The 24,510-nt window shown below is 41.0% G+C and overlaps 1 protein-coding gene across 5 annotated transcripts in view; it reads left to right on the forward strand.

Moving 5' to 3' along the window:
• The window catches only part of LOC110489414 (trafficking protein particle complex subunit 9), a 288,194-nt gene that overhangs the window by 203,838 nt on the left and 59,846 nt on the right, over window positions 1-24,510 (forward strand). For all 5 annotated transcript variants that reach the window (XR_005041280.1, XM_036970672.1, XM_036970674.1 and 2 more), the window contains one exon: window positions 11,335-11,425. Coding sequence is in view for 4 of the 5 variants with exons in the window: in XM_036970672.1 (XP_036826567.1) it covers window positions 11,335-11,425 (91 nt within the window). In the remaining variant the exon portion in view is untranslated. The remainder of the gene's footprint in view (window positions 1-11,334; window positions 11,426-24,510) is intronic.

The following is a 24,510-nucleotide window of genomic DNA, read 5'->3' on the forward strand; positions in this document are numbered from 1 at the left end:
ATTTCTGTCCCTGTCCCTGTCCCTGTATCCATCCACACGGCAAGGACACAAGCACAAGCACGCCAGGCCTGGAGACAGTTTGGGGGATGGATAGATGTCATAATGGAGTTGTAGTTTCCTCCAACCTGGTTAAATTTCACAGTGTTTGTGTGCCACATCTGCAGCTTTCAACACCATGCCTTGTAGGAGGCAGCTACATATCACCTCTCCTCACTACATATTTTAATTCTGAGGGGAGTGTGTCCATTCTAGTCATTCTAACTCTATGTGGTATTACTTTGTCTGTCTAGTCATTCTAACTCTATTAGGGCTGTCCACGACAACAACAAAAATATATTAGCCAACCGAAAGTCGTCTGTTCTTTCGAGCAATTGATTGAAGTTTTAAAACGTATATTTTTCAATAGACACACCCTATGTGTTTTAATAAAATCAACTATATATGCATTGGGCTTGTCTGATGCTTTAAGCTCACTGTTTGATGAAATAAGACACATGACTCAAAAGGGAGCCAAAGATCAAGATATAACCAAGAGAAGAAAAAATGTAACCTGTCCTGACCATCCTCCTCCCGCTCCTACTGGCTTTCGCCTTTGCTCTCCTGAAGTTGGCGGTAATAGGCTACACGAGGAGTCGGCAAACTTTGTCATGTGGAATGCCAATCTTACCATTTCTACCGATCTGTGTGACAGTTATGGTTTTAATATGTACATTTTTGTATCTCAAAATCATTGTCATATTTTTTTAAATATCCAATTGGAAGTCTTGTCTCATCGCTGCAACTCTAGTACAGACTCGGGAGAGGCAAAGGTTGAGAGCCATGCATCCTCAGAAACACGACCCTGCCAAGCTGTACTGCTCGCTTAACCCAGAAGCCAGCCGCAAAGACGGCCTACCCCGACCAAAACCCGGACGACGCTGGGCCAATTGTGCACCGCCCTATGGGACTCCCAATCATGGCTGGATGTGATACAGCCTGGATTCGAACCAGGGACTGTAGTGACGCCTCTTGCACTGAGACGCAGTGGCTTAGACTGCTGCTCCACTCGGTAGGCCTCGGTTAATCAAAATTATATCCAAATCTAAATGAAAATGATACAAACCTAAAAAGTAACTTATTTTGCCGTTGCCTACTATGTAAATATAGTCTATAAAGCTAACAAATATAAACATTGCAGCCTGAAGGTGGAAAATATCCTGATAAAAAATGTCCTATAAATCTAATTGGCTATGCATGGCGTGTCTGCAACGATCTTGAAACATTGTATGAACTATTAACTTGGGTCCAGCCTGAAGCAACATTGTATAAAATATTCCCTGCGCCAGTGAGCTACCGACACAGCTGTAGGCTATTTGCGCAAGGGATAAGAAGTAGTCAGGTAGGCCTATTTTATGACAGTGCATGACATTTTTCCCTTTCAAGCTGAGTGGTTATTTTCAAATACATTGAGGAACTATTGTCATTCTCAATGGATGTAAAAACCGACTTTGTTAGGTTGCTGTTTGAGGTGGAGAAAACATGACTTTGAGAAGCTCCGCAGCTCAATAGTGCTTGTGTATTAAGCCAATCAGAAATACTATCAGATCCCCAAATGTGCACATTTATATGCCGACATTTGTGAGCATGCCAGGTAGCCTATAGGTCTACTTCTATGTGTAATCAGGCCAGGCAGCCTATAGGCCTACTTCTATATGTAATCAGGCCAGGTAGCCTATAGGCCTACTTCTATGTGTAATCAGGTGCGTGTCCTTACTCATTGACAGGAGCGCTCCAAACAAAAGACAATTACTAAATTGTCAAAACTCGTAAATGGAATGAAATAAACGTGTTTCTCACAAGTGTAGCATAGGTTGTGCACTCTGCAAACAACGTCTCCACTCAGACAAGGAGAACGGCAAAAGACTGGAAAAAATAGTAGATTGGAAATTATAGGAATTAACTGTAAATGTATCACTGAGATGGGCACGAATAAGACAATGTCTCATTCTAGTCATTTTAACTCTATGTGGTGTTACTTCGTCCATTCTAGTCATTCTAACTCTGTGGTGTTACTTTGTCTGTCTAGTCAATTTAACTCTATGTGGTGTTACTTTGTCCATTCTAGTCATTCTAACTATGTGGTGTTACTTTGTCCGTTCTAGTCATTCTAACTCTATGTGGTGTTACTTTGTCCATTCTAGTCATGTTAACACTATGTGTTGTTACTTTGTCCATTCTAATCATGTTAACACTATGTGTTGTTACTTTGTCCATTCTAATCATGTTAACACTATGTGGTGTTACTTTGTCCATTCTAGTCATTCTAACTATGTGGTGTTACTTTGTCCATTCTAGTCATTCTAACTCTGTGGTGTTTCTTTGTCCATTATAGTCATTCTAACTATGTGTTGTTACTTTATCCATTCTATTCATTCTAACTCTATGTGGTGTTACTTTGGCCATTCTAGTCATTCTAACTCTATGTGGTGTTACTTTGGCCATTCTAGTCATTCTAACTGTGTGGTGTTACTTTGTCCATTCTAGTCATTCTAACTCTATGTGGTGTTACTTTGTCCATTCGAATCATGTTAACACTATGTGGTGTTACTTTGTCCATTCTAGTCATTCTAACTATGTGTTGTTACTTTATCCATTCTATTCATTCTAACTCTATGTGGTGTTACTTTGTCCATTCTATTCATTCTAACTCTATGTGGTGTTACTTTGTCCATTCTAGTCATTCTAACTATGTGTTGTTACTTTATCCATTCTATTCATTCTAACTCTATGTGGTGTTACTTTGTCCATTCTATTCATTCTAACTCTATGTGGTGTTACTTTGTCCATTCTAGTCATTCTAACTCTATGTGGTGTTACTTTGGCCATTCTAGTCATGTTAACACTATGTGTTGTTACTTTGTCCATTCTAATCATGTTAACACTATGTGTTGTTACTTTGTCCATTCTAATCATGTTAACACTATGTGGTGTTACTTTGTCCATTCTAACTATGTGGTGTTACTTTGTCCATTTTAATCATGTTAACACTATGTGGTGTTACTTTGTCCATTCTAGTCATTCTATCTATGTGGTGTTACTTTGTCCATTCTAGTCATTCTAACTATGTGGTGTTACTTTGTCCATTCTAGTCATTCTAACTATGTGGTGTTACTTTGTCCATTCTAGTCATTCTAACTATGTGGTGTTACTTTGTCCGTTCTAGTCATTCTAACTATGTGGTATTACTTTGTCCATTCTAGTCATTCTAACTATGTGGTGTTACTTTGTCCATTCTAGTCATTCTAACTCTGTGGTGTTTCTTTGTCCATTATAGTCATTCTAACTATGTGGTGTTACTTTATCCATTCTATTCATTCTAACTCTATGTGGTGTTACTTTGGACATTCTAGTCATTCTAACTCTATGTGGTGTTACTTTGGCCATTCTAGTCATTCTAACTATGTGGTGTTACTTTGTCCATTCTAATCATGTTAACACTATGTGGTGTTACTTTGTCCGTTCTAGTCATTCTAACTCTATGTGGTGTTACTTTGTCCATTCTAGTCATGTTAACACTATGTGTTGTTACTTTGTCCATTCTAGTCATGTTAACACTATGTGTTGTTACTTTGTCCATTCTAATCATGTTAACACTATGTGGTGTTACTTTGTCCATTCTAATCATGTTAACACTATGTGGTGTTACTTTGTCCATTCTAGTCATTCTAACTATGTGGTGTTACTTTGTCCATTCTAATCATGTTAACACTATGTGGTGTTACTTTGTCCATTCTAGTCATTCTATCTATGTGGTGTTACTTTGTCCATTCTAGTCATTCTAACTATGTGGTGTTACTTTGTCCATTCTAGTCATTCTAACTATGTGGTGTTACTTTGTCAATTCTAGTCATTCTAACTATGTGGTGTTACTTTGTCCATTCTAGTCATTCTAACTCTATGTGGTGTTACTTTGTCCATTCTAGTCATTCTAACTATGTGGTGTTACTTTGGCCATTCTAGTCATTCTAACTATGTGGTGTTACTTTGTCCATTCTAGTCATTCTAACTATGTGGTGTTACTTTGTCCATTCTAATCATGTTAACACTATGTGGTGTTACTTTGTTCATTCTAGTCATTCTATCTATGTGGTGTTACTTTGGCCATTCTAGTCATTCTAACTATGTGGTGTTACTTTGTCCATTCTAGTCATTCTAACTCTATGTGGTGTTACTTTGGCCATTCTAGTCATGTTAACACTGTGTTGTTACTTTGTCCATTCTAATCATGTTAACACTATGTGGTGTTACTTTGTCCATTCTAGTCATTCTAACTCTATGTGGTGTTACTTTGTCCATTCTAATCATGTTAACACTATGTGGTGTTACTTTGTCCATTCTAGTCATTCTAACTATGTGGTGTTACTTTGTCCATTCTAATCATGTTAACACTATGTGGTGTTACTTTGTCCATTCTAGTCATTCTATCTATGTGGTGTTACTTTGTCCATTCTAGTCATTCTAACTATGTGGTGTTACTTTGTCCATTCTAGTCATTCTAACTATGTGGTGTTACTTTCTCCATTCTAGTCATGTTAACACTATGTGGTGTTACTTTGTCCATTCTAGTCATTCTAACTCTGTGGTGTTACTTTGTCCATTCTAATCATGTTAACACTATGTGGTGTTACTTTGTCCATTCTAGTCATTCTAACTATGTGGTGTTACTTTGTCCATTCTAGTCATTCTAACTCTATGTGGTGTTACTTTGTCCATTCTAGTCATGTTAACACTATGTGGTGTTACTTTGTCCATTCTATTCATTCTAACTCTATGTGGTTTTACTTTGTCCATTCTAATCATGTTAACACAGTGTGGTGTTACTTTGTCCATTCTAGTCATTCTAACTATGTGGTGTTACTTTGTCCATTCTAGTCATTCTAACTCTATGTGGTGTTACTTTGTCCATTCTAGTCATTCTAACTCTATGTGGTGTTACTTTGTCCATTCTAATCATGTTAACACTATGTGGTGTTACTTTGTCCATTCTAGTCATGTTGACACTATGTGGTGTTACTTTGTCCATTCTATTCATTCTAACTCTATGTGGTGTTACTTTGTCCATTCTAGTCATGTTAACACTATGTGGTGTTACTTTGTCCATTCTATTCATTCTAACTCTATGTGGTGTTACTTTGTCCATTCTAATCATGTTAACACTATGTGGTGTTACTTTGTCCATTCTAGTCATTCTAACTATGTGGTGTTTCTTTGTCCATTCTAGTCATTTAATTATGTGGTGTTACTTTGTCCATTCTAGTCATGTTGACACTATGTGGTGTTACTTTGTCCATTCTATTCATTCTAACTCTATGTGGTGTTACTTTGTCCATTCTAGTCATGTTAACACTATGTGGTGTTACTTTGTCCATTCTAGTCATTCTAACTATGTGGTGTTACTTTGTCCATTCTAGTCATTCTAACTATGTGGTGTTACTTTGTCCGTTCAAGTCATTCTAACTCTATGTGGTGTTACTTTGTCCATTCTATTCATTCTAACTATGTGGTGTTACTTTGTCCATTCTAGTCATTCTAACTATGTGGTGTTACTTTGTCCATTCTAATCATGTTAACACTATGTGGTGTTACTTTGGCCATTCTAGTCATTCTAACTATGTGGTGTTACTTTGTCCATTCTAGTCATTCTAACTATGTGGTGTTACTTTGTCCATTCTAATCATGTTAACACTATGTGGTGTTACTTTGTCCATTCTAGTCATTCTATCTATGTGGTGTTACTTTGTCCATTCTAGTCATGTTGACACTATGTGGTGTTACTTTGTCCATTCTAGTCATTCTAACTATGTGGTGTTACTTTGTCCATTCTAGTCATTCTAACTATGTGGTGTTACTTTGTCCGTTCTAGTCATTCTAACTCTATGTGGTGTTACTTTGGCCACTCTAGTCATTCTAACTCTATGTGGTGTTACTTTGGCCATTCTAGTCATTCTAACTATGTGGTGTTACTTTGTCCATTTTAGTCATTCTAACTCTATGTGGTGTTACTTTGGCCATTCTAGTCATGTTAACACTATGTGTTGTTACTTTGTCCATTCTAATCATGTTAACACTATGTGGTGTTACTTTGTCCATTCTAGTCATTCTAACTCTATGTGGTGTTACTTTGTCCATTCTAATCATGTTAACACTATGTGTTGTTACTTTGTCCATTCTAATCATGTTAACACTATGTGGTGTTACTTTGTCCATTGTAATCATGTTAACACTATGTGTTGTTACTTTGTCCATTCTAATCATGTTAACACTATGTGGTGTTACTTTGTCCATTCTAGTCATTCTAACTATGTGGTGTTACTTTGTCTATTCTAATCATGTTAACACTATGTGGTGTTACTTTGTCCATTCTAGTCATTCTATCTATGTGGTGTTACTTTGTCCATTCTAGTCATACTAACTATGTGGTGTTACTTTGTCCATTCTAGTCATTCTAACTATGTGGTGTTACTTTGTCCATTCTAGTCATTCTAACTATGTGGTGTTACTTTGTCCGTTCTAGTCATGTTAACACTATGTGGTGTTACTTTGTCCATTCTAGTCATTCTAACTATGTGGTGTTACTTTGTCCATTCTAATCATGTTAACACTATGTGGTGTTACTTTGTCCATTCTAGTCATTCTAACTATGTGGTGTTACTTTGTCCATTCTAGTCATTCTAACTCTATGTGGTGTTACTTTGTCCATTCTAGTCATGTTAACACTATGTGGTGTTACTTTGTCCATTCTATTCATTCTAACTCTATGTGGTGTTACTTTGTCCATTCTAATCATGTTAACACTATGTGGTGTTACTTTGTCCATTCTAGTCATTCTAACTATGTGGTGTTACTTTGTCCATTCTAGTCATTCTAACTCTATGTGGTGTTACTTTGTCCATTCTAGTCATTCTAACTCTATGTGGTGTTACTTTGTCCATTCTAATCATGTTAACACTATGTGGTGTTACTTTGTCCATTCTAGTCATGTTGACACTATGTGGTGTTACTTTGTCCATTCTATTCATTATAACTCTATGTGGTGTTACTTTGTCCATTCTAGTCATGTTAACACTATGCGGTGTTACTTTGTCCATTCTATTCATTCTAACTCTATGTGGTGTTACTTTGTCCATTCTAGTCATGTTAACACTATGTGGTGTTACTTTGTCCATTCTATTCATTCTAACTCTATGTGGTGTTACTTTGCCCATTCTAATCATGTTAACACTATGTGGTGTTACTTTGTCCATTCTAGTCATTCTAACTATGTGGTGTTACTTTGTCCATTCTAGTCATTTAATTATGTGGTGTTACTTTGTCCATTCTTGTCATGTTGACACTATGTGGTGTTACTTTGTCCATTCTATTCATTCTAACTCTATGTGGTGTTACTTTGTCCATTCTAGTCATGTTAACACTATGTGGTGTTACTTTGTCCATTCTAGTCATTCTAACTATGTGGTGTTACTTTGTCCATTCTAGTCATTCTAACTCTATGTGGTGTTACTTTGTCCATTCTAGTCATTCTAACTATGTGGTGTTACTTTGTCCATTCTAATCATGTTAACACTATGTGTTGTTACTTTGTCCATTCTAATCATGTTAACACTATGTGGTGTTACTTTGTCCATTCTAGTCATTCTAACTATGTGGTTTTACTTTGTCCATTCTAGTCATGTTGACACTATGTGGTGTTACTTTGTCCATTCTATTCATTCTTACTCTATGTGGTGTTACTTTGTCCATTCTAGTCATTCTAGCTATGTGGTTTTACAGCAGCACAGTATTATTCCAGTCATTATTCACACTGTCAGCTGTGTGGTGGACCAGAGGAGCAGGTTATCTTTATCATAACATATTATCAACGTAATGTCTTTATGACAGCTCTGTTTATCTGAGTACTCAGCATTAGCGGCATTAGCTCCTTAGCCAGCCCTACGATGTCACCAAGGCAAGGTTCAACGGTTATAACCTCAATTATAATCTTGTAGTTCTTCTCTGATAAATGCGTGTCACTGAGTGTTCTGGAACAGAAGGACTCGACAGGCAGAGCTAAATGTGGGTTCTTAGCCAACCAATCAGATTGGAGTGACAGGTTGACTTGCAGTGTTGCAGTTTTGCTCCCAGAAACCATGCTAGGCTAGAAGACATGGAAGTGTGGGCGGTTTTGAGAAATGACTTGGCTGAGGAGCGGACTGCTCTGTAGGCTTTATACACAATGTGTTTTCTCTCTGAGATGTTAGAAGTTTTTAGATAATCCCAGTTCTTATTATGAGACCATTTACACAATAAGGACAATTATTCCCTCCACTAATGGTTGAGAAGATGCATCTTTATGACTCTTTGGGTTGTTAAGGCAGTTTTACTTTTCAGGGTTCTCATTGCATCACCCTGAATGAGACTTGTGATTAAGAAACGTAATATCCATTCACAACATTCCGATATGACACTGGGGAATAAGTTTAGAGGAAAATAGGAAAAAGACAGTCTCAATGACCTTTGACCTAAAGACTGTTATAGTAGCACTTCCTGTATTTCTACTGTATGTAGCCTGGTCTGGTATTGTCTAACACCAAGCCTAGGGCAGTCTACACAGAGAGCTTCTTTTCCACATATAGAACAGAACATGAACTGTACAGTAATGGCCAGCCAGCCAACCGTGAATCTCTGTCCTCCTCGAGCCCTCAGCTCTCCTAACAGAGTCACTAGGCAACCAGGGAGCCACAGGCTTATCTTTCAACCACTGGGCTGCAGCCAATTTAAAGCTACACTGGAGAATCATACTTCATAAATCCTCTCTTTTTATCTCTTTTTTCTCTCTCTCCATCGCTCACTCTCTCTTCACATATTTCTCAGGTGTATATTTGCCACTTTGTTAGTTTGTTATCAAATCACATTTTATCTGTCACGTGCTTCATAAACAACAGGTGTATCAGTGAAATGCTTACTTATGGGCCCTTCCTGACAATGCGGAGAGAAAAATAATAATTGAAGGAATAAATAAATACACAATGTATATAGACTTTCTTTTTTTTCTATTGTGTTATTGACTGGACGCTTGTTTATTCAATGTGTAACTCTGTGTTGTTGTTTGTGTCGCACTGCTTTGCTTTATCTTGGCCAGGTCGCAGTTGTAAATTAGACCTTGTTCTCAATTAGTCTACCTGGTTAAATAAAGGGGATTCTTTTTTATTTTTTTAATGAGTAACGATAACTTGGCTATAGTTTCAAGTTGTACCAGTACCGATGTGAAAGGGTACGAGGTAATTGAGGTATCTACAGTTGAAGTCAGAAGTTTACATACACTGAGGTTGGAGTCATTAGAACTCATTTTTCAACCACCCCACAAATTTCTTGTTAACAAACTATAGTTTTGGCAAGTCAGTTAGGACATCTACTTTTTTTTTTTCATTTTTCCAACAATTGTTTACAGACAGATTCTTTCACTTGTAGTTCACTGTATCACAATTCCAGTGGGTCAGAAGTTTACATTAAGTTTACTGTGCCTTTAAACAGCTTGGAAAATTCCAGAAAATTATGTCATGGCTTTAGAAGCTTCTGACAGGCTAATTAACATCATTTGAGTCAATTGGAGGTGTACCTGTGGATGTATTTCAAGGCCTACCTTCAAACTCAGTGCCTCTTTGCTTGACATCATGGGAAAATCAAAAGAAATCAGCCAAGAATAAAGAATAACAATTGGACACCTCCACAAGTCTGATTCATCCTTGGGAGCAATTTCCAAACGCCTGAAGGTACCACGTTCATCTGTACAAACAATAGTACACAATTATGAACACCATGTGACCACGCAGCCGTCATTTCGCTCAGGAAGGAGACGCGTTCTTTCTCCTAGAGATGAACGTACTTTGGTGCGAAAAGAGCGAATCAATCCCAGAACAACAGCAAAGGACCTTGTGAAGATGCTGGAGGAAACAGGTACAAACGTATCTATATCCACAGTAAAACGAGTCCTATATCAATATAACCTGAAAGGCCGCTCAGCACGGAAGAAGCCACTGCTCCAAAACTGCCATAAAGAAGCCAGACTATGGTTGCAACTGCACATGGGGACAAAGATAGTACCTTTTGGAGAAATGTCCTCTGGTCTGATTAAAGACAAATAGAACTGTTTGGCCATAATGACCATCGTTATGTTTGGAGGAAAAGGTGGGAGGCTTGGAAGCCGAATAACACCATCCCAACCATGAAGCACGGGGGTGGCAGTATCATGTTGTGGGGGTGCTTTGCTGCAGGAGGGACTGGTGCACTTCACAAAATAGATGGCATCATGAGGGAGGAAAATTATGTGGATGTATTATAGCAACATCTCAAAACATCAGTCAGGAAGTTAAAGCTTGGTCGCAAATGGGTCTTCCAAATGGACAATAACATCAAGCATACTTCCAAAGTTGTGGCAAAATGGCTTAAGGACGACAAAGGCAAAATATTGGAGTGGCCATCACAAAGCCCTGACCTCAATCCCATAGAAAATGTGTGGGCAGAACTGAAAAGGCGTGTGCGAGCAAGGAGGCCTACAAACCTGACTCAGTTACACCAGCTCTGTCAGGAGGAATGAGCCAAAATTCACCCAACTTATTGTGGGAAGCTTGTGGAAGGCTTCCCGAAACGTTTGACCCAAGTTAAATAATTTAAAGGCAATGCTACCAAATACTAATTGAGTGTATGTAAACTTCTGACCCACTGGGAATGTGCTGAAAGAAAGAAAAGCTTAAATAAATCATTCTCTACTTAAAATGAAGTGGTGATCCTAACTGACCTAAGACAGGGATTTTTTACTAGGATTAAATGTCTACGGCTACGGAACTACGGCTACGGTGTATGTAAACATCCGACTTCAGCTGTACATATAGGTAGGGATAAAGTGACAATGCAACAGGATAGATAATAAACAGTAACAGCAGCGGATGTGATGAGTCAAAAGAGTTAGTGCAAAAAGGGTCCGTGTAGATATTCCAAGTAGCTATTGGTTACCTATTTAACTACCTATTTAGCAGTCTTATGGCTTGGGGCAGAAGCTGTTCAGGCTCCTGTTGTTTCCAGACTTGGTGCATTGGTACTTCTTGCGCTGAGTGTGGCTGCAGTCTAGTTTTGTCACTAAAGAAACTTGCCCTTGTCTCATATCCAGTTAAAGGGAGGGAAAATGCCGCTGTACTATTTTACCTTAGGGTTCACAAGTATTAATGTTAAAACTTTCTCTCTATTAATTGCAAATGTCATCAGAGAAACTGAGGCCCCAGCCCCCTCCAGACCAGTGTGTAGTCCTTAACCCTAGCTCACCCGTCTGTGTGTCGCCAGGGAGAGGCCAGTGTGGAGGGAGTTCTCAACCAGTTGGTCCTTGAGCACCTGCAGCTGGCACCTCTACAGTGGGGTGAGTACACATACACACACATATACACACACACACACTGTGCGATGTAGGAGATGCTTGGCATTACCATTGATGTAAAACCACTGAAATGTATGGGTATTCTTGTCCCTACTCAAATGATCCGTCCAAAGACATTATGATCATGGATCGTGATGAGGCATGAACTGTTTGGATTAGAAGTGTCAATCACCATCGTTCCTATGGAGGTGCCGAACCCGACGAACCCAAACCACTAGACCTGGCAATTAACACACCAGCCCACACAATCCCACCACATCTGTCTCAAGTCATGTTTTCTATTTGCATTTATAATAGACAGCGGGGCTATTTTAGGGAGCTGTCAGAAGGCAGTACTGGAGTGGCTGGGGGACGTGTGAAGCACCCTGGGACACCACAGAGAGACTTGGAGGAGCTTCCCTCCCTTTCTGGGGCTCACCATCTGTGAACCACCTCTCAAATATCAGCTTTCATTTATTTATTAAGTGTGTGCGGGCGTGTATTTATGTTCACCGAACAGTGCTGCCTTTTCTTGGAGGTTAGTGAGTGTGTTCATTAGTCAGTTTAGTGTCTCCTGGTTTAGCAGAAAGAGAGACATCTGTTACGGTGACACAACTGATATCTAGTAGATGAGGACATTGTATCTTCAGCCTTTCTGTTCTCACTTCTGTCTGAGTCATCAAAGGACCCAGATCTGACACTTAGAGGTTCTACTTATTTTATTTCTAGTCTATTACTTTCAGAGGAACATTTTAGGTCATTTAGAGGAGCACATCATCACATCGCAGTCTTCAGGAGGGGGGGGGGGGGTGTGTGTGTGTGTGTGTGCGCATGCATCCGTGTGCACACTGTCCTCTACGATAAGAATGCAGTTCATTTGTCCCAGCCTGTTAGAATGGTGTTATCAGAGTAGCTATCATGTTCTCAATGATGGACCTTCTCTTAAGCATTCTCCCTCGGGATCAAATAATCCGAACACAGAGTGGGTGGATTCATTTAATATGGTTACAGCTAAAGTTAGCCTCTTACAGTAGACACATGATTGGCTAACTGTTAGCCTAGGGTTATGTATACTGTATTTTCATACTGCAATCCGTTTAGACGTGAAGCATTTGGTACATAATGGATTCTCTTTTATGTGTTTTGAGTGTGGTGTATAGAATTGTCTTACCAGGTTGTGGCCATGTTAGAAGAGATAAGAAATTGACGGTTATTTACTCTAATTCCATTGAATCAGGAATATCTTGTTTGCTTTCCATTGTTGCTTAGTTTAGGTGAGGTCTAATTGGGTTAGTGAGAGACTATTTGTCCTGATGTCTCGACAGGGTTCCTAATGATAGATAATGACAGAAGTCACTTTGCCCCAAGATATCATTGCTGAGCAGCTATGTGTCAACAAAATCAATAACTCATCCTCACAATTTGTTCATTCTTGTACCATTCGATTTTTTTTCTATTTAACCCTGATATTTAACCCTTTATTTTAACCCTTGACCCGTATAAGTTACAGCAATGACCTTGGGAATAGTTACAGGGGAGAAGGGGTGAATGAGCCGATTGGAAGCTGGGGGTGATTAGGTGTAGAGGTCGACCGATTATGATTTTTCGACGCCGATACCGATTTATTGGAAGACCCAAAAAAGCCGATACCAATTAATCGGCCGATTTAATTTAAAAAAAAAAATATTGTAATAATGACGTTTACAAGAATACGGAACAAATACTTATTTTAACTTAATATAATACATCAATAAAATCAATTTAGCCTCAAATACATAATGAAACATGTTCAATTTGGTTTAAATAATGCAAAATCAAAGTGTTGGAGAAGAAAGTAAAAGTGCAATATGTGCCATGTAAGAAAGCTAACGTTTAAGTTCCTTGCTCAGAACATGAGAACATATGAAAGCTGGTGGTTCCTTTTAACATGAGTCTTCAATATTCCCAGGTAAGAAGTTTTAGGTTGTAGTTATTATAGGAATTATAGGACTATTTCTCTCTATCATTTGTATTTCATTAACCTTTGACTATTGGATGTTCTTATAGGTACTTTAGTATTGCCAGTGTAACAGTATAGCTTCCGTCCCTCTCCTCGCTCCTGCCTGGGTTCGAACCAGGAACACATCGACAACAGCCACCCTCGAAGCAGCGTTACCCATCGCTCCACAAAAGCCGCAGCCCTTGCAGAGCAAGGGGAACAACTACTCCAAGTCTCAGAGCGAGTGACGTTTGAAACGCTATTAGCGCGCACCCCGCTAACTAGCTAGCCATTTCATATCGGTTACACCAGCCTAATCTCGGGAGTTGATAGGCTTGAAGTCATAAACAGCTCAATGCTTGAAGCACAGCAAAGAGCTGCTGGCAAAACGCACGAAAGTGCTGTTTGAATGAATGCTTACGAGCCTGCTGGTGCCTACCACCGCTCAGACTGCTCTATCAAATCATAGACTTAGGTATAACATAATAGCACACAGAAATACGAGCCTTAGGTCATTAATATGGTCGAATCCGGAAACTATCATCTCGAAAACAAGACGTTTATTCTTTCAGTGAAATACGGAACTGTTCCGTATTTTACCTAACGGGTGGCATCCGTAAGTCTAAATATTCCTGTTACATTTCACAACCTGCAATGTTATGTCATAGTTACGTAAAATTCTGACATATTAGGCAGCCCAAACTGTTGCATATACACTTACTCTGTGTGCAATGAACGCAAGAGAAGTGACACAATTTCACCTGGTTAATATTGCCTGCTAACCTTGATTTATTTTAGCTAAATATGCAGGTTTAAAAATATATACTTCTGTGTACTGATTTTAAGAAAGGCATTGATGTTTATGGTTAGGTGCACGTTGGAGCAACCACAGTCATTTTTCGCGAATACGCACCGCATCGATTATATGCAACGCAGGACACGCTAGATAAACTAGTAATATCATCAACCATGTGTAGTTAACTAGTGATTATGATTGATTGTTTTTTATAAGATAAGTTTAATGCTTGCTAGCAACTTACCTTGGCTTACTGCATTCGCGTAACAGGCAGTCTCCTTGTGGAGTGCAATGAGAGGCAGGTGGTTAGAGCGTTGGACTAGTTAACTGAAAGGTTGCAAGACTGAATCCCCGAGCTGACAAGGTAAAAATCTGTCGTTCTGCCCATGAACAAGGCAGTTAACCCACCGTTCCTAGGCCGTCATTGAAAATAAGAATGTGTCCTTAACTGACTTGCCTAGTTAAATAAAGATTAAATAAAGGTGTAAAAAAAATCGGTGTCCAAAAATACAGAATTCCGATTGTTATGAAAACTTGAAATCGGCCCTAATTAATCGGCCATTCCGATTAATCGGTCAACCTCTAATTCGGTGGCCATAATTGTATGAGGGCCAAATTGGGAATTTAGCGAGGACACCAGGGTTAACACCCCTACTCTTACGATAAATGCCATGGGATCTTTAGTGACAGGGAAATGTCCCCAATCACTGCACTGGGGCATTGGGATCTTTTTTTTTAGACCAGAGGAAATAGTGCCTCCTACTGGCCCCCCAACACCACTTCCAGCAGCATCTGGTCTCCCATCCAGGGAACAACCTTGCTTAGCTTCAGTGGCAAGCCAGCAGTGGGATGCAGTGTGGTATGCTGCTGGCAGAACACAATGACAGATCTCTGAATTGGGTTTAAAGTGTAGCCCTTTCTATCCACTGTCTTGGACATTGTCAGGGAATCAGACTTCCAATAGCTTACTGGCTACAGTAAACGGAAAGTATTCAGACCCCTTGACTTTTTCCACATTTTGTTACGTTACAGCCTTATTCTAAAACGTATTACATTTTTAAAAAATGGCCTCATTAATCTACCCCATAATGACAAAGCAAAAACCGTTTTTTAATTTATAAAATATAAAAAACAGAAGTACCTTATTTACATACTGTAAGTATTCAGACCCTTTGCTATGAGTCGAAATTGAACTCAGGTGCATCCTGTTTCCATTGATCATCCTTGAGATGTTTCTACAACTTGATTGGACATGATTTGGAAAGGAACACACCTGTCAATATCACACCTGTCAATAAGGTCCCACAGTTGACAATGCATGTCAGAGCAAAAACCAAAGACATGAGGTCGAAGTAATTGTCTGTAAAAATCTGAGACAGGATTGTGTCGAGGCACAGATCTGGGGGAGGGTACCAAAAAAATTCTACAGCATTGAAATTCCCGAAGAATACAGTGGCCTCTATCATTCTTAAATGGAAGAAATTTGGAACCACCAAAACTCTTCCTAAAGCTTTCCGCCCGGCCAAACTGAGCAATCGGGGGAGAAGGGCCCTGGCCAGGGAGGTAACCAAGAACCTGATGGTCACTCTTACAGAGCTCTAGATTTCTTCTGTGGAGATGGGAGAACCTTCCAGAAGGACAACCATCTCTGCAGCACTCCACCAATCAGGCCTTTATGGTAGAATGGCCAGACGGAACCCACTTCTCAGTAAAAGTCAAATGACAGCCTGCTTGGAGTTTGCCAAAAGGCACCTAAAGTACTCTGACCATAAGGAACAAGATTATCTGGTCTGATGAAACCAAGATTGAACTCTTTGGCCTGAATGCCAAGCGTCACGTCTGGAAGAACCCTGGCACCATCTCTACAATGCAGCATGGTGGTGGCAGCATCATGCTGTGGGGATGTTTTTCAGCGGCAGGGACTGGGAGGCTAGTTAGGATCGAGGGAAAAATGAACGGAGCAAAGTACAGAGAGATCCTTGATGAAAACCTGCTCCTGAGCACTCAGGACCTCAGACTGGTGAAGGTTCACCTTCCAACAGGACAACAACCCTAATCACACAGCCAAGACAATGCAGGAATGGCTTTGGGACATGTCTCTGAATGTCCCTGAATGGTCCAGCCAGAGCCTGAACTTGAACCCAATCGAACATCTCTGGAGAGACCTGAAAGTAGCTGTGTAGCGACACTCCCCATCCAACCTGACAGAGCTTTAGGGGATCTACAGTGACTTCTTCACATTACCATATTGTAGAAACCCATGAATATTTAATTGTGGACTTTTCCAACAATGGAAAAACGGGGAAAGTGGCAGAAACAGAAAGGGTTTTGAAGCCTTCCTGTTTGCTTAGGGCCTTATTATTGAATGGGGAGTGAGGGAGTCAGCCATAGAGCTAGGGACCATTAGGAAATGATTACCCCCTTTAGGCAGCAGCAGAGCAACAACAACCTAGCTACTACAGAACAGAGTACACACACATACACACACACTGATATGATAATCTATATCAGTCACTTTCTCTAATGCCTTGGCGGGGAAGAAGATATTCGATTCACCAGCCAATTACAGAGTAGTAATGTAAGGTGTATTTACATGTCTGGTACCTCCCTTTATTAGTGTTGTTTCAGTGTGGGGTATAGAGGGGGACTAAGTAGCCATGTAAACAGGCTGCACTGCATTACCTCTACCTTATGTTCATCGTGATTCATTCTGGTCTAGTGAGCCTCAACGAACATAATCATTTGGTAAGTTCTATGAGTGGCCTTTTTAAGTAGTCTTTCTCTTTATTTTGTAAGCATTCCTATTTTTACACTGTTTTGTGCTTCCACATTTTCTCTACAAACCAATTACTAGTTTATGTGCCATGTAGTTCTTTATACACGCTGAGTATACAAAACATTCGGACCTACTCTTTCCATGACATAGACTGACCAGGTGAATCCAGGTGAAAGCTATGATCTCCTTTGATGTCGCTTGTTAAATCCACAAGACAAAACATTTCAGCGCCTTTGAACGGGGTATGATAGTAGGTGCGGGGGTTTTCACATTCAACAGTTTCCCATGTGTATCAAGACTGGTCCACCAACCAAAGGACATCCGGCCAATTTAACAAATCTGTGGGGGTGAGGGGGGGAGGGACAACTCAAAATTAGGAAGGTGTTCCTAATGTTTGGTATACTCAGTGTATATAATAATAATTAATTAACATAATTATCTGCACCTATGATAAAGATTGACAGCAAAAAATACTATAAAATAAATAATACAAATACTGAGCTATATTGTATGCAAAAAAGTAATGAAAAAATCTGATTATTTTATACTAATGCAATTGCTCAGAGAAACAAATTGTGTGTAATAAAATAAAAAAAATCTAAAAAGTTAGGGTTATTGGCTCCCCTGTTTGTAATACTCCAGCACCCTCCCCTTGTGAGGACAACAACACTGAGCCTTGTTCTAAATGTTTTATGAGGTTGGAGAATACATTGTGATTGGTCTTAGACAATTCCTCAATACAGAAGCTTTTCAGATCGTTTTAGCCAAAAACCTTTTGTGTTCTTCAAACTCATAAAACAAGAAGGCTGTGTCGTTATCCTCGGAGGGTGAGGGCGCTAAACTATTACAAACAGGGGAGCCAATCATTTTGACCCCTGTCTTTTATCAAATGTATTTTTTATTACTTGTTAAAGGGGAAATCTGAAGCTGATACATTCATTTTTAGACGTAACGAATTAGATATATACCCATTTGATTCTTGAAGAAAATAACTTCTAAATGCTTCATGAGCTTGGTTCAACTGTTGTAACCCAACAGAACCGAAAATATCAGCTTGTTTTTTTCTCCAATGTTTGTAAACAATTTAAATGAAGTAAATTTAGTAAACAGCCTCAAAGCATGGTTAAAACTATAAAAGTGGTATCATGGATGGTTAGTCCTTGCATCCATAGCTCTGTCTATGAATTTGAGCGTTGTTACGTTTCTCCAGGCTCATCCCTCAGCTGGCAGGGAGTACACTGTGGTTGTTTCAGCTGCTGAATGCCACTTTAAACAACATCTCTTTCTCTTTTCTCTGAACAAATGTATTAATATACAATACAATTTGAGCATACAGTATAGCTCAATATTTGTATTATTATTTTATACAGTTTTTGATGCTCATCTTTACCAAGGGTGCCAATAATTACTGACCCCACAGTACACTGGTGTCATGCGGGCCACGCGCCCTGCTCTCTACATAGCCTGCTATTGGGCCTCTCCATGGGCAGAAAGCATCAATACTATTGGCTGACTGAGCAGGTATAATGGCTGACTCCTCACACAGCGATTTGTTGATTCGAGACCATTTTTCATCAAGAATTGTGTGGACACGTGTCTCAATCGATTTCTGTCTGTCTGGCAGCTGCTCTGGATAATAAATATGCCTACAACTTCAGCGATGATGTCAACATTGGACACACACCTGTCTTCAGCAGCTGAAAAGCTGGTACTTTATTTGATAGTGTTACACACACACACACACACACACACACACCCTCCCTGCTTAAATGTCATCCGAGGTACGTTGGTGTGCTTGGTGTATCTTCCCCTATTGTTTTTCAAAAGGTTACTGGCTGGTCGGCCTGATTATCTGTGACAAACGATCCTGACACTCCAGAAAACCTGGAGGGGTCTTCTCCTCCAAAACATGAGTCACAGAAAGAGGGATGAAGGGATAGAGATGAATGGGTAGAAAGAGACGGACAAATATCAATAAATGAGAGCAATATAATATCCTGGTGAATTGAAGGGGTGAGAAGGAACTATTAACTGCATTTAACCATAAACTATTGTTTTAACCTGCCACATTGCCATGGGATGTACATCTCCAAATATGTTTGTATGTTTGTTACTCTGTTTACAGCTAGCTGTCAGAGACCATGTTGCTTTAGGGTTCAGTCAGTGGGCTGTGTGTTCCCTGTAGTATCAGTCACATTCCATGGGGAGCGTAGAGAGAAATGAATGCACCTTTAGAGAGCCTGGCTTTCTCGATTCTTGACCACATATGGCGCCCTGGTCTCTGCCACCTTCTGTATGCTCTACTATCTGTCTCCGTACCTCCCTGTTTCAGTCTGTTTCAAAACGTTTCCTCCCTACTGAACAGGGCCCGTACAGGGCGGTTGGCAGAAGCAGCAGCAGTAGCAGGGTTTGTGTGTTCTGCAGCCCGTTGTAGTGCTATGCTCATAGCATTTAAATCTTTCTGAACAAGGCCTAGGGAACCAGGTGGCAGCAGCAGCAGTAGCAGCCGGCCTGGAGTAGCGTTATGGAAATAGCCTCATTGATTACTTCTCCTCTGCTAACAATTGAATTAAAGCCAAAGTGGCACACCTTCTCTTGGCTGTCTCCACGTCAGCTTAATAGACTGGAGTTAAATAAACAGACATCTGTATGCCGAGTTAGCACAGGCAACTCTGGCTCTCTGGGGCTCTGACTGACCCTACGTCCCACATGGTACCCCATTCCCTTTTTAGTGCATTACCTTTGACCAGAGCCCTGTATACAGTGTCTCCCATGTATTGAGACATGGCTCTGCAGTAGCTAAGCAGTGGGAGAGAGGAGAGACCTAGATATGGCGAGAGAGAAACACAAGGAGAGGGAGAGGACTTTGCCCTTCCAGGCTGCTACCGGGAACCCGTCTTAACGGAATTTAAATTCATCCATGAATGGCAAGACAAATGTTTGGGTTGATAAAGAGGTCAACAGGGAGAGGGAGAGGAAGGGAGAGAGAGAGAGTAAGGTGGGGCAGCTGTAAAAGGCAGGACATCATTTAATAAGACAGCTCTTTTTGAATGGGCTCTGTGTGTGTGCGTATGCGTGTGTCTACTCAGACAGATGGTCGTTTGGAGTGGTTACAGGCGGCTGGGTGATCAGTACACACTGGGGACATCTTGCCTTTAAGGCTCTGGTCAGGAGCCCAAAAGCCAGGAGGAAGAGCACCATGGTGGTGCTGGATGGGACTGGGCACGGTACACCCTCCCTGACCATGAGATTGGACAGTCCCTCAGCTGGGGATGGGTAGAGAGAATGGTACAGACACATACACATAGTCTAGTCAGCCTTATGTCCCTGAGTCAGCACACAGAGGTAACGCTGGGATGGAGGTAGTGTATGCGGGGAGGAAGAGGATGGCTCCCCTGGGAGGATCATGGTAGCTGTGTGGCCTGATGCCATCCTGATCCAGGCTTTCACATGGCTTCCAGTCCCTCAGCTCCCAATGGTCCTATCACTCTACTGATGACAACACAGGAGAGACTTACTCTGAATACTGTTGGTCTCATGGTTCTCTGCAGTCTAGCCCTGACAGTGAGTGGGTGATTGAAGGGGCTGAGGGGAAGTAAAGGGGCTGCTGTGATGAACAGGTCCCCCATACTAAACAGGGCCCGAAGAGTTGCGAGTGGCCAAAGAGAAGGAGGTGAAAATCAGGGGCGATGCTGTCAGGTGCTGCACCATTTACCTGCCTGTTTTTTTAGCCCTGTCACCCAGACTCTGTCTATCAACCCTCCTTATCATCAAGCAGAGATTCCATGTCCATCACGTTCCACAGGTATATCTTTGCCACATCAGTTACACAGTAGCTACACCATCCTCCTTCTTCTCTTCTCTGTGGACAGTCAATATCAACCTGACAACTGTCCCATTGTAACAATAGCTAGCCGCTCCACTGTTGTTCATGTGAATAATCCTCCTCATCCCCAACATGTGCTTATTAGGAGTATCCCAGCATATACACAGCAATTTAGTATTTACCAGAGCTTTGTCATTCTGAAACTGGCTTCTGTTCTGTTTGAACCTCAGCATTAGGGGAACAACACAAACATGGAGAGGATGATTTGTTTGGCTATGGGCTGAAGAGGATCAGAACGTGATCCTAGCTATCGCTCTGCTGGGCTAATGTTGTGATCAGAGACCAGACTGCCGTAGCCATTCCTGGGTCGTTCCAGCCCCTGTGCCCTGCGAAGTTGGGAACTTCCAGTGGATAGAATGTTAGCACATTTAGAGCTGTCCTCTGTGAGGATGGGATATATGGATGTATTGGTCAAGAGTTAGCACATTGAAGAGCCTTAGCGTGCCTGTTTCTAGGACATTTATCACGGCCGGAGAACAATCCAGCGTGTCACTTTGGATGATGAGTGGGCATAAATCATAAGTCTTCCTCTCCTCCTCCAGCCGGGTTGGCAGAGATAGCCAGCACACAACACCACATTATGCAGATGCATGTAGAATATCTACCACACAGAATTTGTCTTATATTATATAGTTTCAATCCCATTTCGTTTGATTTAGTGTTACGGTGGTGTTTGAAACAGCTAAAGTATTTTCATGACCTAAACATCTATTTATTTTCTATTTTCTCCAGCTTAGCCACAGAGGATTTTTACTTACCATATTGTTAAGGCATTTACCAGCCCTGTTTCCCCACTACTCCACTTTCCATCAAATAAAAACTCCTTTCATTGATTTCTGTAAAGGAAACCAGAGTTTCCCCAGAGGCAGCCTTTTCATCCCTGAAAGACAAATTACCTGACATTTCTAAACGAAACACAGCTGTGTGGGTCTGTGTCTCCTGTGTGTGTGGCGCTATAATGTGTCAGAGCTAGACTTTACAGATTTCTGCTTTGTTGATACTGCTCTCCTCCTGCCTGCACCATCTATCACATATCCTGGTTAAACCAGACTGAACCTTGTATTCAGTCTGGTTTAATCAGGCGCTTATACAGGAAAATGGGGAGAAACACAAACAGATCGCTGTCTTAAGAACTGTTGAAGGATGGAAGGCTCATACTGTTGACATGCTGTTATCTTTTGCAGCAGAGACTGTGAAATGTACTGTCAGCTAGCTGCTGTTGGTGAAATGTACTGTCAGCCAGTGGTGAATTTTATTGGAATAAATTATAAAACTAGCTAGCCAGCTATGGGTAACTGTAGCTAGCTACCTGACAGGAGTGCAAGCTAGCTACGTTCGCTTACTAGGTACATTAATAGCTTTCGGTTGGTTGTTTTTAAGCTCAACTTCAAGATTTCCACCAAGGACTTTGCCTCTCCGGTCATCACTCTTCCTCGCTTGGGCAAGGGACATTTAAGGTACACTCAGATGTGACGATATAAAACGTCATTCAAAGGCTGAGGATTTAGGGCCGAGGGTTGTCTACTCTGGCTGCGTTTCAAACTCAAAGTAGATAGCCATCGGCCCTAAACCCTCAGCCCTTGAACGCTGTTGGTGAAACGTACAGTCAGCTAGCTAGACTCCTGTTGGTGAAACGTACAGTCTGCTAATTAGACTACTGTTGGTGAAACGTAGTCTGCTAGCTAGACTACTGTTGGTGAAACGTACTGTCTACAAGCTAGACTACTGTTGGTGAAACGTACAGTCTGCTAGCTATACTACTGTTGGTGAAACGTACAGTCTGCTAGCTATACTACTGTTGGTGAAACATACCGTTAGCTAGCTATACTACTGTTGGTGAAACATACCGTCAGCTAGCTATAGCGCTGTTGGTGAACCCTACATGTACAGGTGATCATGTCGGGACTCTATTGTAAGTAAGCTGTTTAATGCGTGTTGAGAAATGAAATGCATCTGTGTACCGCTCCCTCATTTGAATATATATGGCCTCTTTGATTCAACATCTAAGCAAAGAGTATCAGTCCAATAGCTTATTTGCTACCTGCTGGTTTGTCATGATTAGGTATTCAGACAGTTCGGGGAAACTATATTAGGCTACACAATGCAACACTACACACAGTCAGGAGCAAGAGAGAATCTTTCAGACATTGCATTATCACCTCTTTCTCTCTCTCTCGCTCTCTCACACTTTCTATCGCTCTCACACACTCTCTCTGTCTCTCTCTCTCTCAGGCCAGATTTTTATCACAGTCATGCAAAGTGTCACCATCACCTGTGTTTTTCCCACTACTATCACATTTGTATTACTTGGCTGAATGGATGTTTTGTTGTTTGTGTGTGTAGAATTTTGGTGGACCTTACATGGTGTTAAGGTTTGGCACGTTTCAGTTGGTTATTTTAATGTGCTGTCAAAATAATGTGAGACCCAGGTGAAGACCATAAAGTCATCTTGTAATTGCATAACACGTTTGATGAAACTACCGTGTAATTCTCTTAGACAATCACTAACTGATTAGAGCTGTCCAATTACTGTGAGCCACTTTCTTGTTCTCCCAAAATAAAAGCTGTTATTAGTGAATAGGCAAATAATCGACCTTCATTTGTTTCCGTCTGGCACTTACAGATATGACCAAAAAGCGCTTGTTATTATCACTTCTGTATTTAGCTCGTCATTTTTAGCAACCTTTTTAGCAACTTTTTCTAATATTGGTAATGATCTCTCGAACTTATGAAGTGCTACATATTGTGTAAGGTTGATGATCTTCATTGTTTAATTGAAAATGAAAGTATGTGAACAGCATTTCCTTGGGTTTACCCACTACATCCCTGGTGTTACTCTGTGTTCCAGTGTATGCCTTTCAGCAGTACACTACTTTGAGAGGCGTGGATGGAACATTGTTCACCCTACACCCTTTGACCCCCCCTGTCTGTGATGTAACAGACAGTGACATCATAACAGCAGCGCATCCACCTGAGTGAATCTCTCTTAGGGAGCAATACGTTCCCTTACTGTGTTCAGTTTCCGTGTTCCGTTCATCATCAGGATGTCCAGGTCAGTGAAGACTGCTGTGGTAATTTGATGATGCTGGGACATGACACAGGCTCTCAGCGGGAAAGGAAGGACAGTCTATCAGGGCCACACGAGGGCCAGCAGCCTGCCTGTCTGTCATTTGTGTGCTGTCCTGTCTGCAGGCTGTGTGTGTGAAACACTAAGAGCTGTCAGTTAACCTGCAGGAATCTGTGGAGCTGCTGTCACCTGCTGACTGCTGTCATCTGACTGACTGCTGCTTCTGGAGAGCCCTGTCACTCCAGGTGTCTGAGAAGAGACATACTGTATTCTTTATTCACTGGTGACTCATACAGCAGGTCTTTGAGGACCAGGAGACTCTACTTTCTCATGTGTGCCAGCCCTGCATTTTATTGAGAGCCCTGGCTGGGGAAAAGAGGCACTGTCAGGACTTCTTCTCCCATGCAGGGCTGGCTGTCATTTATAGAGAGGAGAGAGAAGGAGAGTATTTTCAGCTTGCGAAGCATCATTTTCAGGCAGGCAGGCGCAGGCTCACACATGCAGTGTGTGTGGGTATCGGACTGTGAGATCCACGTCCTGGATGAGTCACGTTGGACAACCAGAACGTGTTGGTCTGAGCAAGCC

The sequence above is a fragment of the Oncorhynchus mykiss genome, chromosome 32, assembly GCF_013265735.2.
Source record: "Oncorhynchus mykiss isolate Arlee chromosome 32, USDA_OmykA_1.1, whole genome shotgun sequence".
In the NCBI taxonomy this organism is placed as follows: Eukaryota; Metazoa; Chordata; class Actinopteri; order Salmoniformes; family Salmonidae; genus Oncorhynchus; species Oncorhynchus mykiss.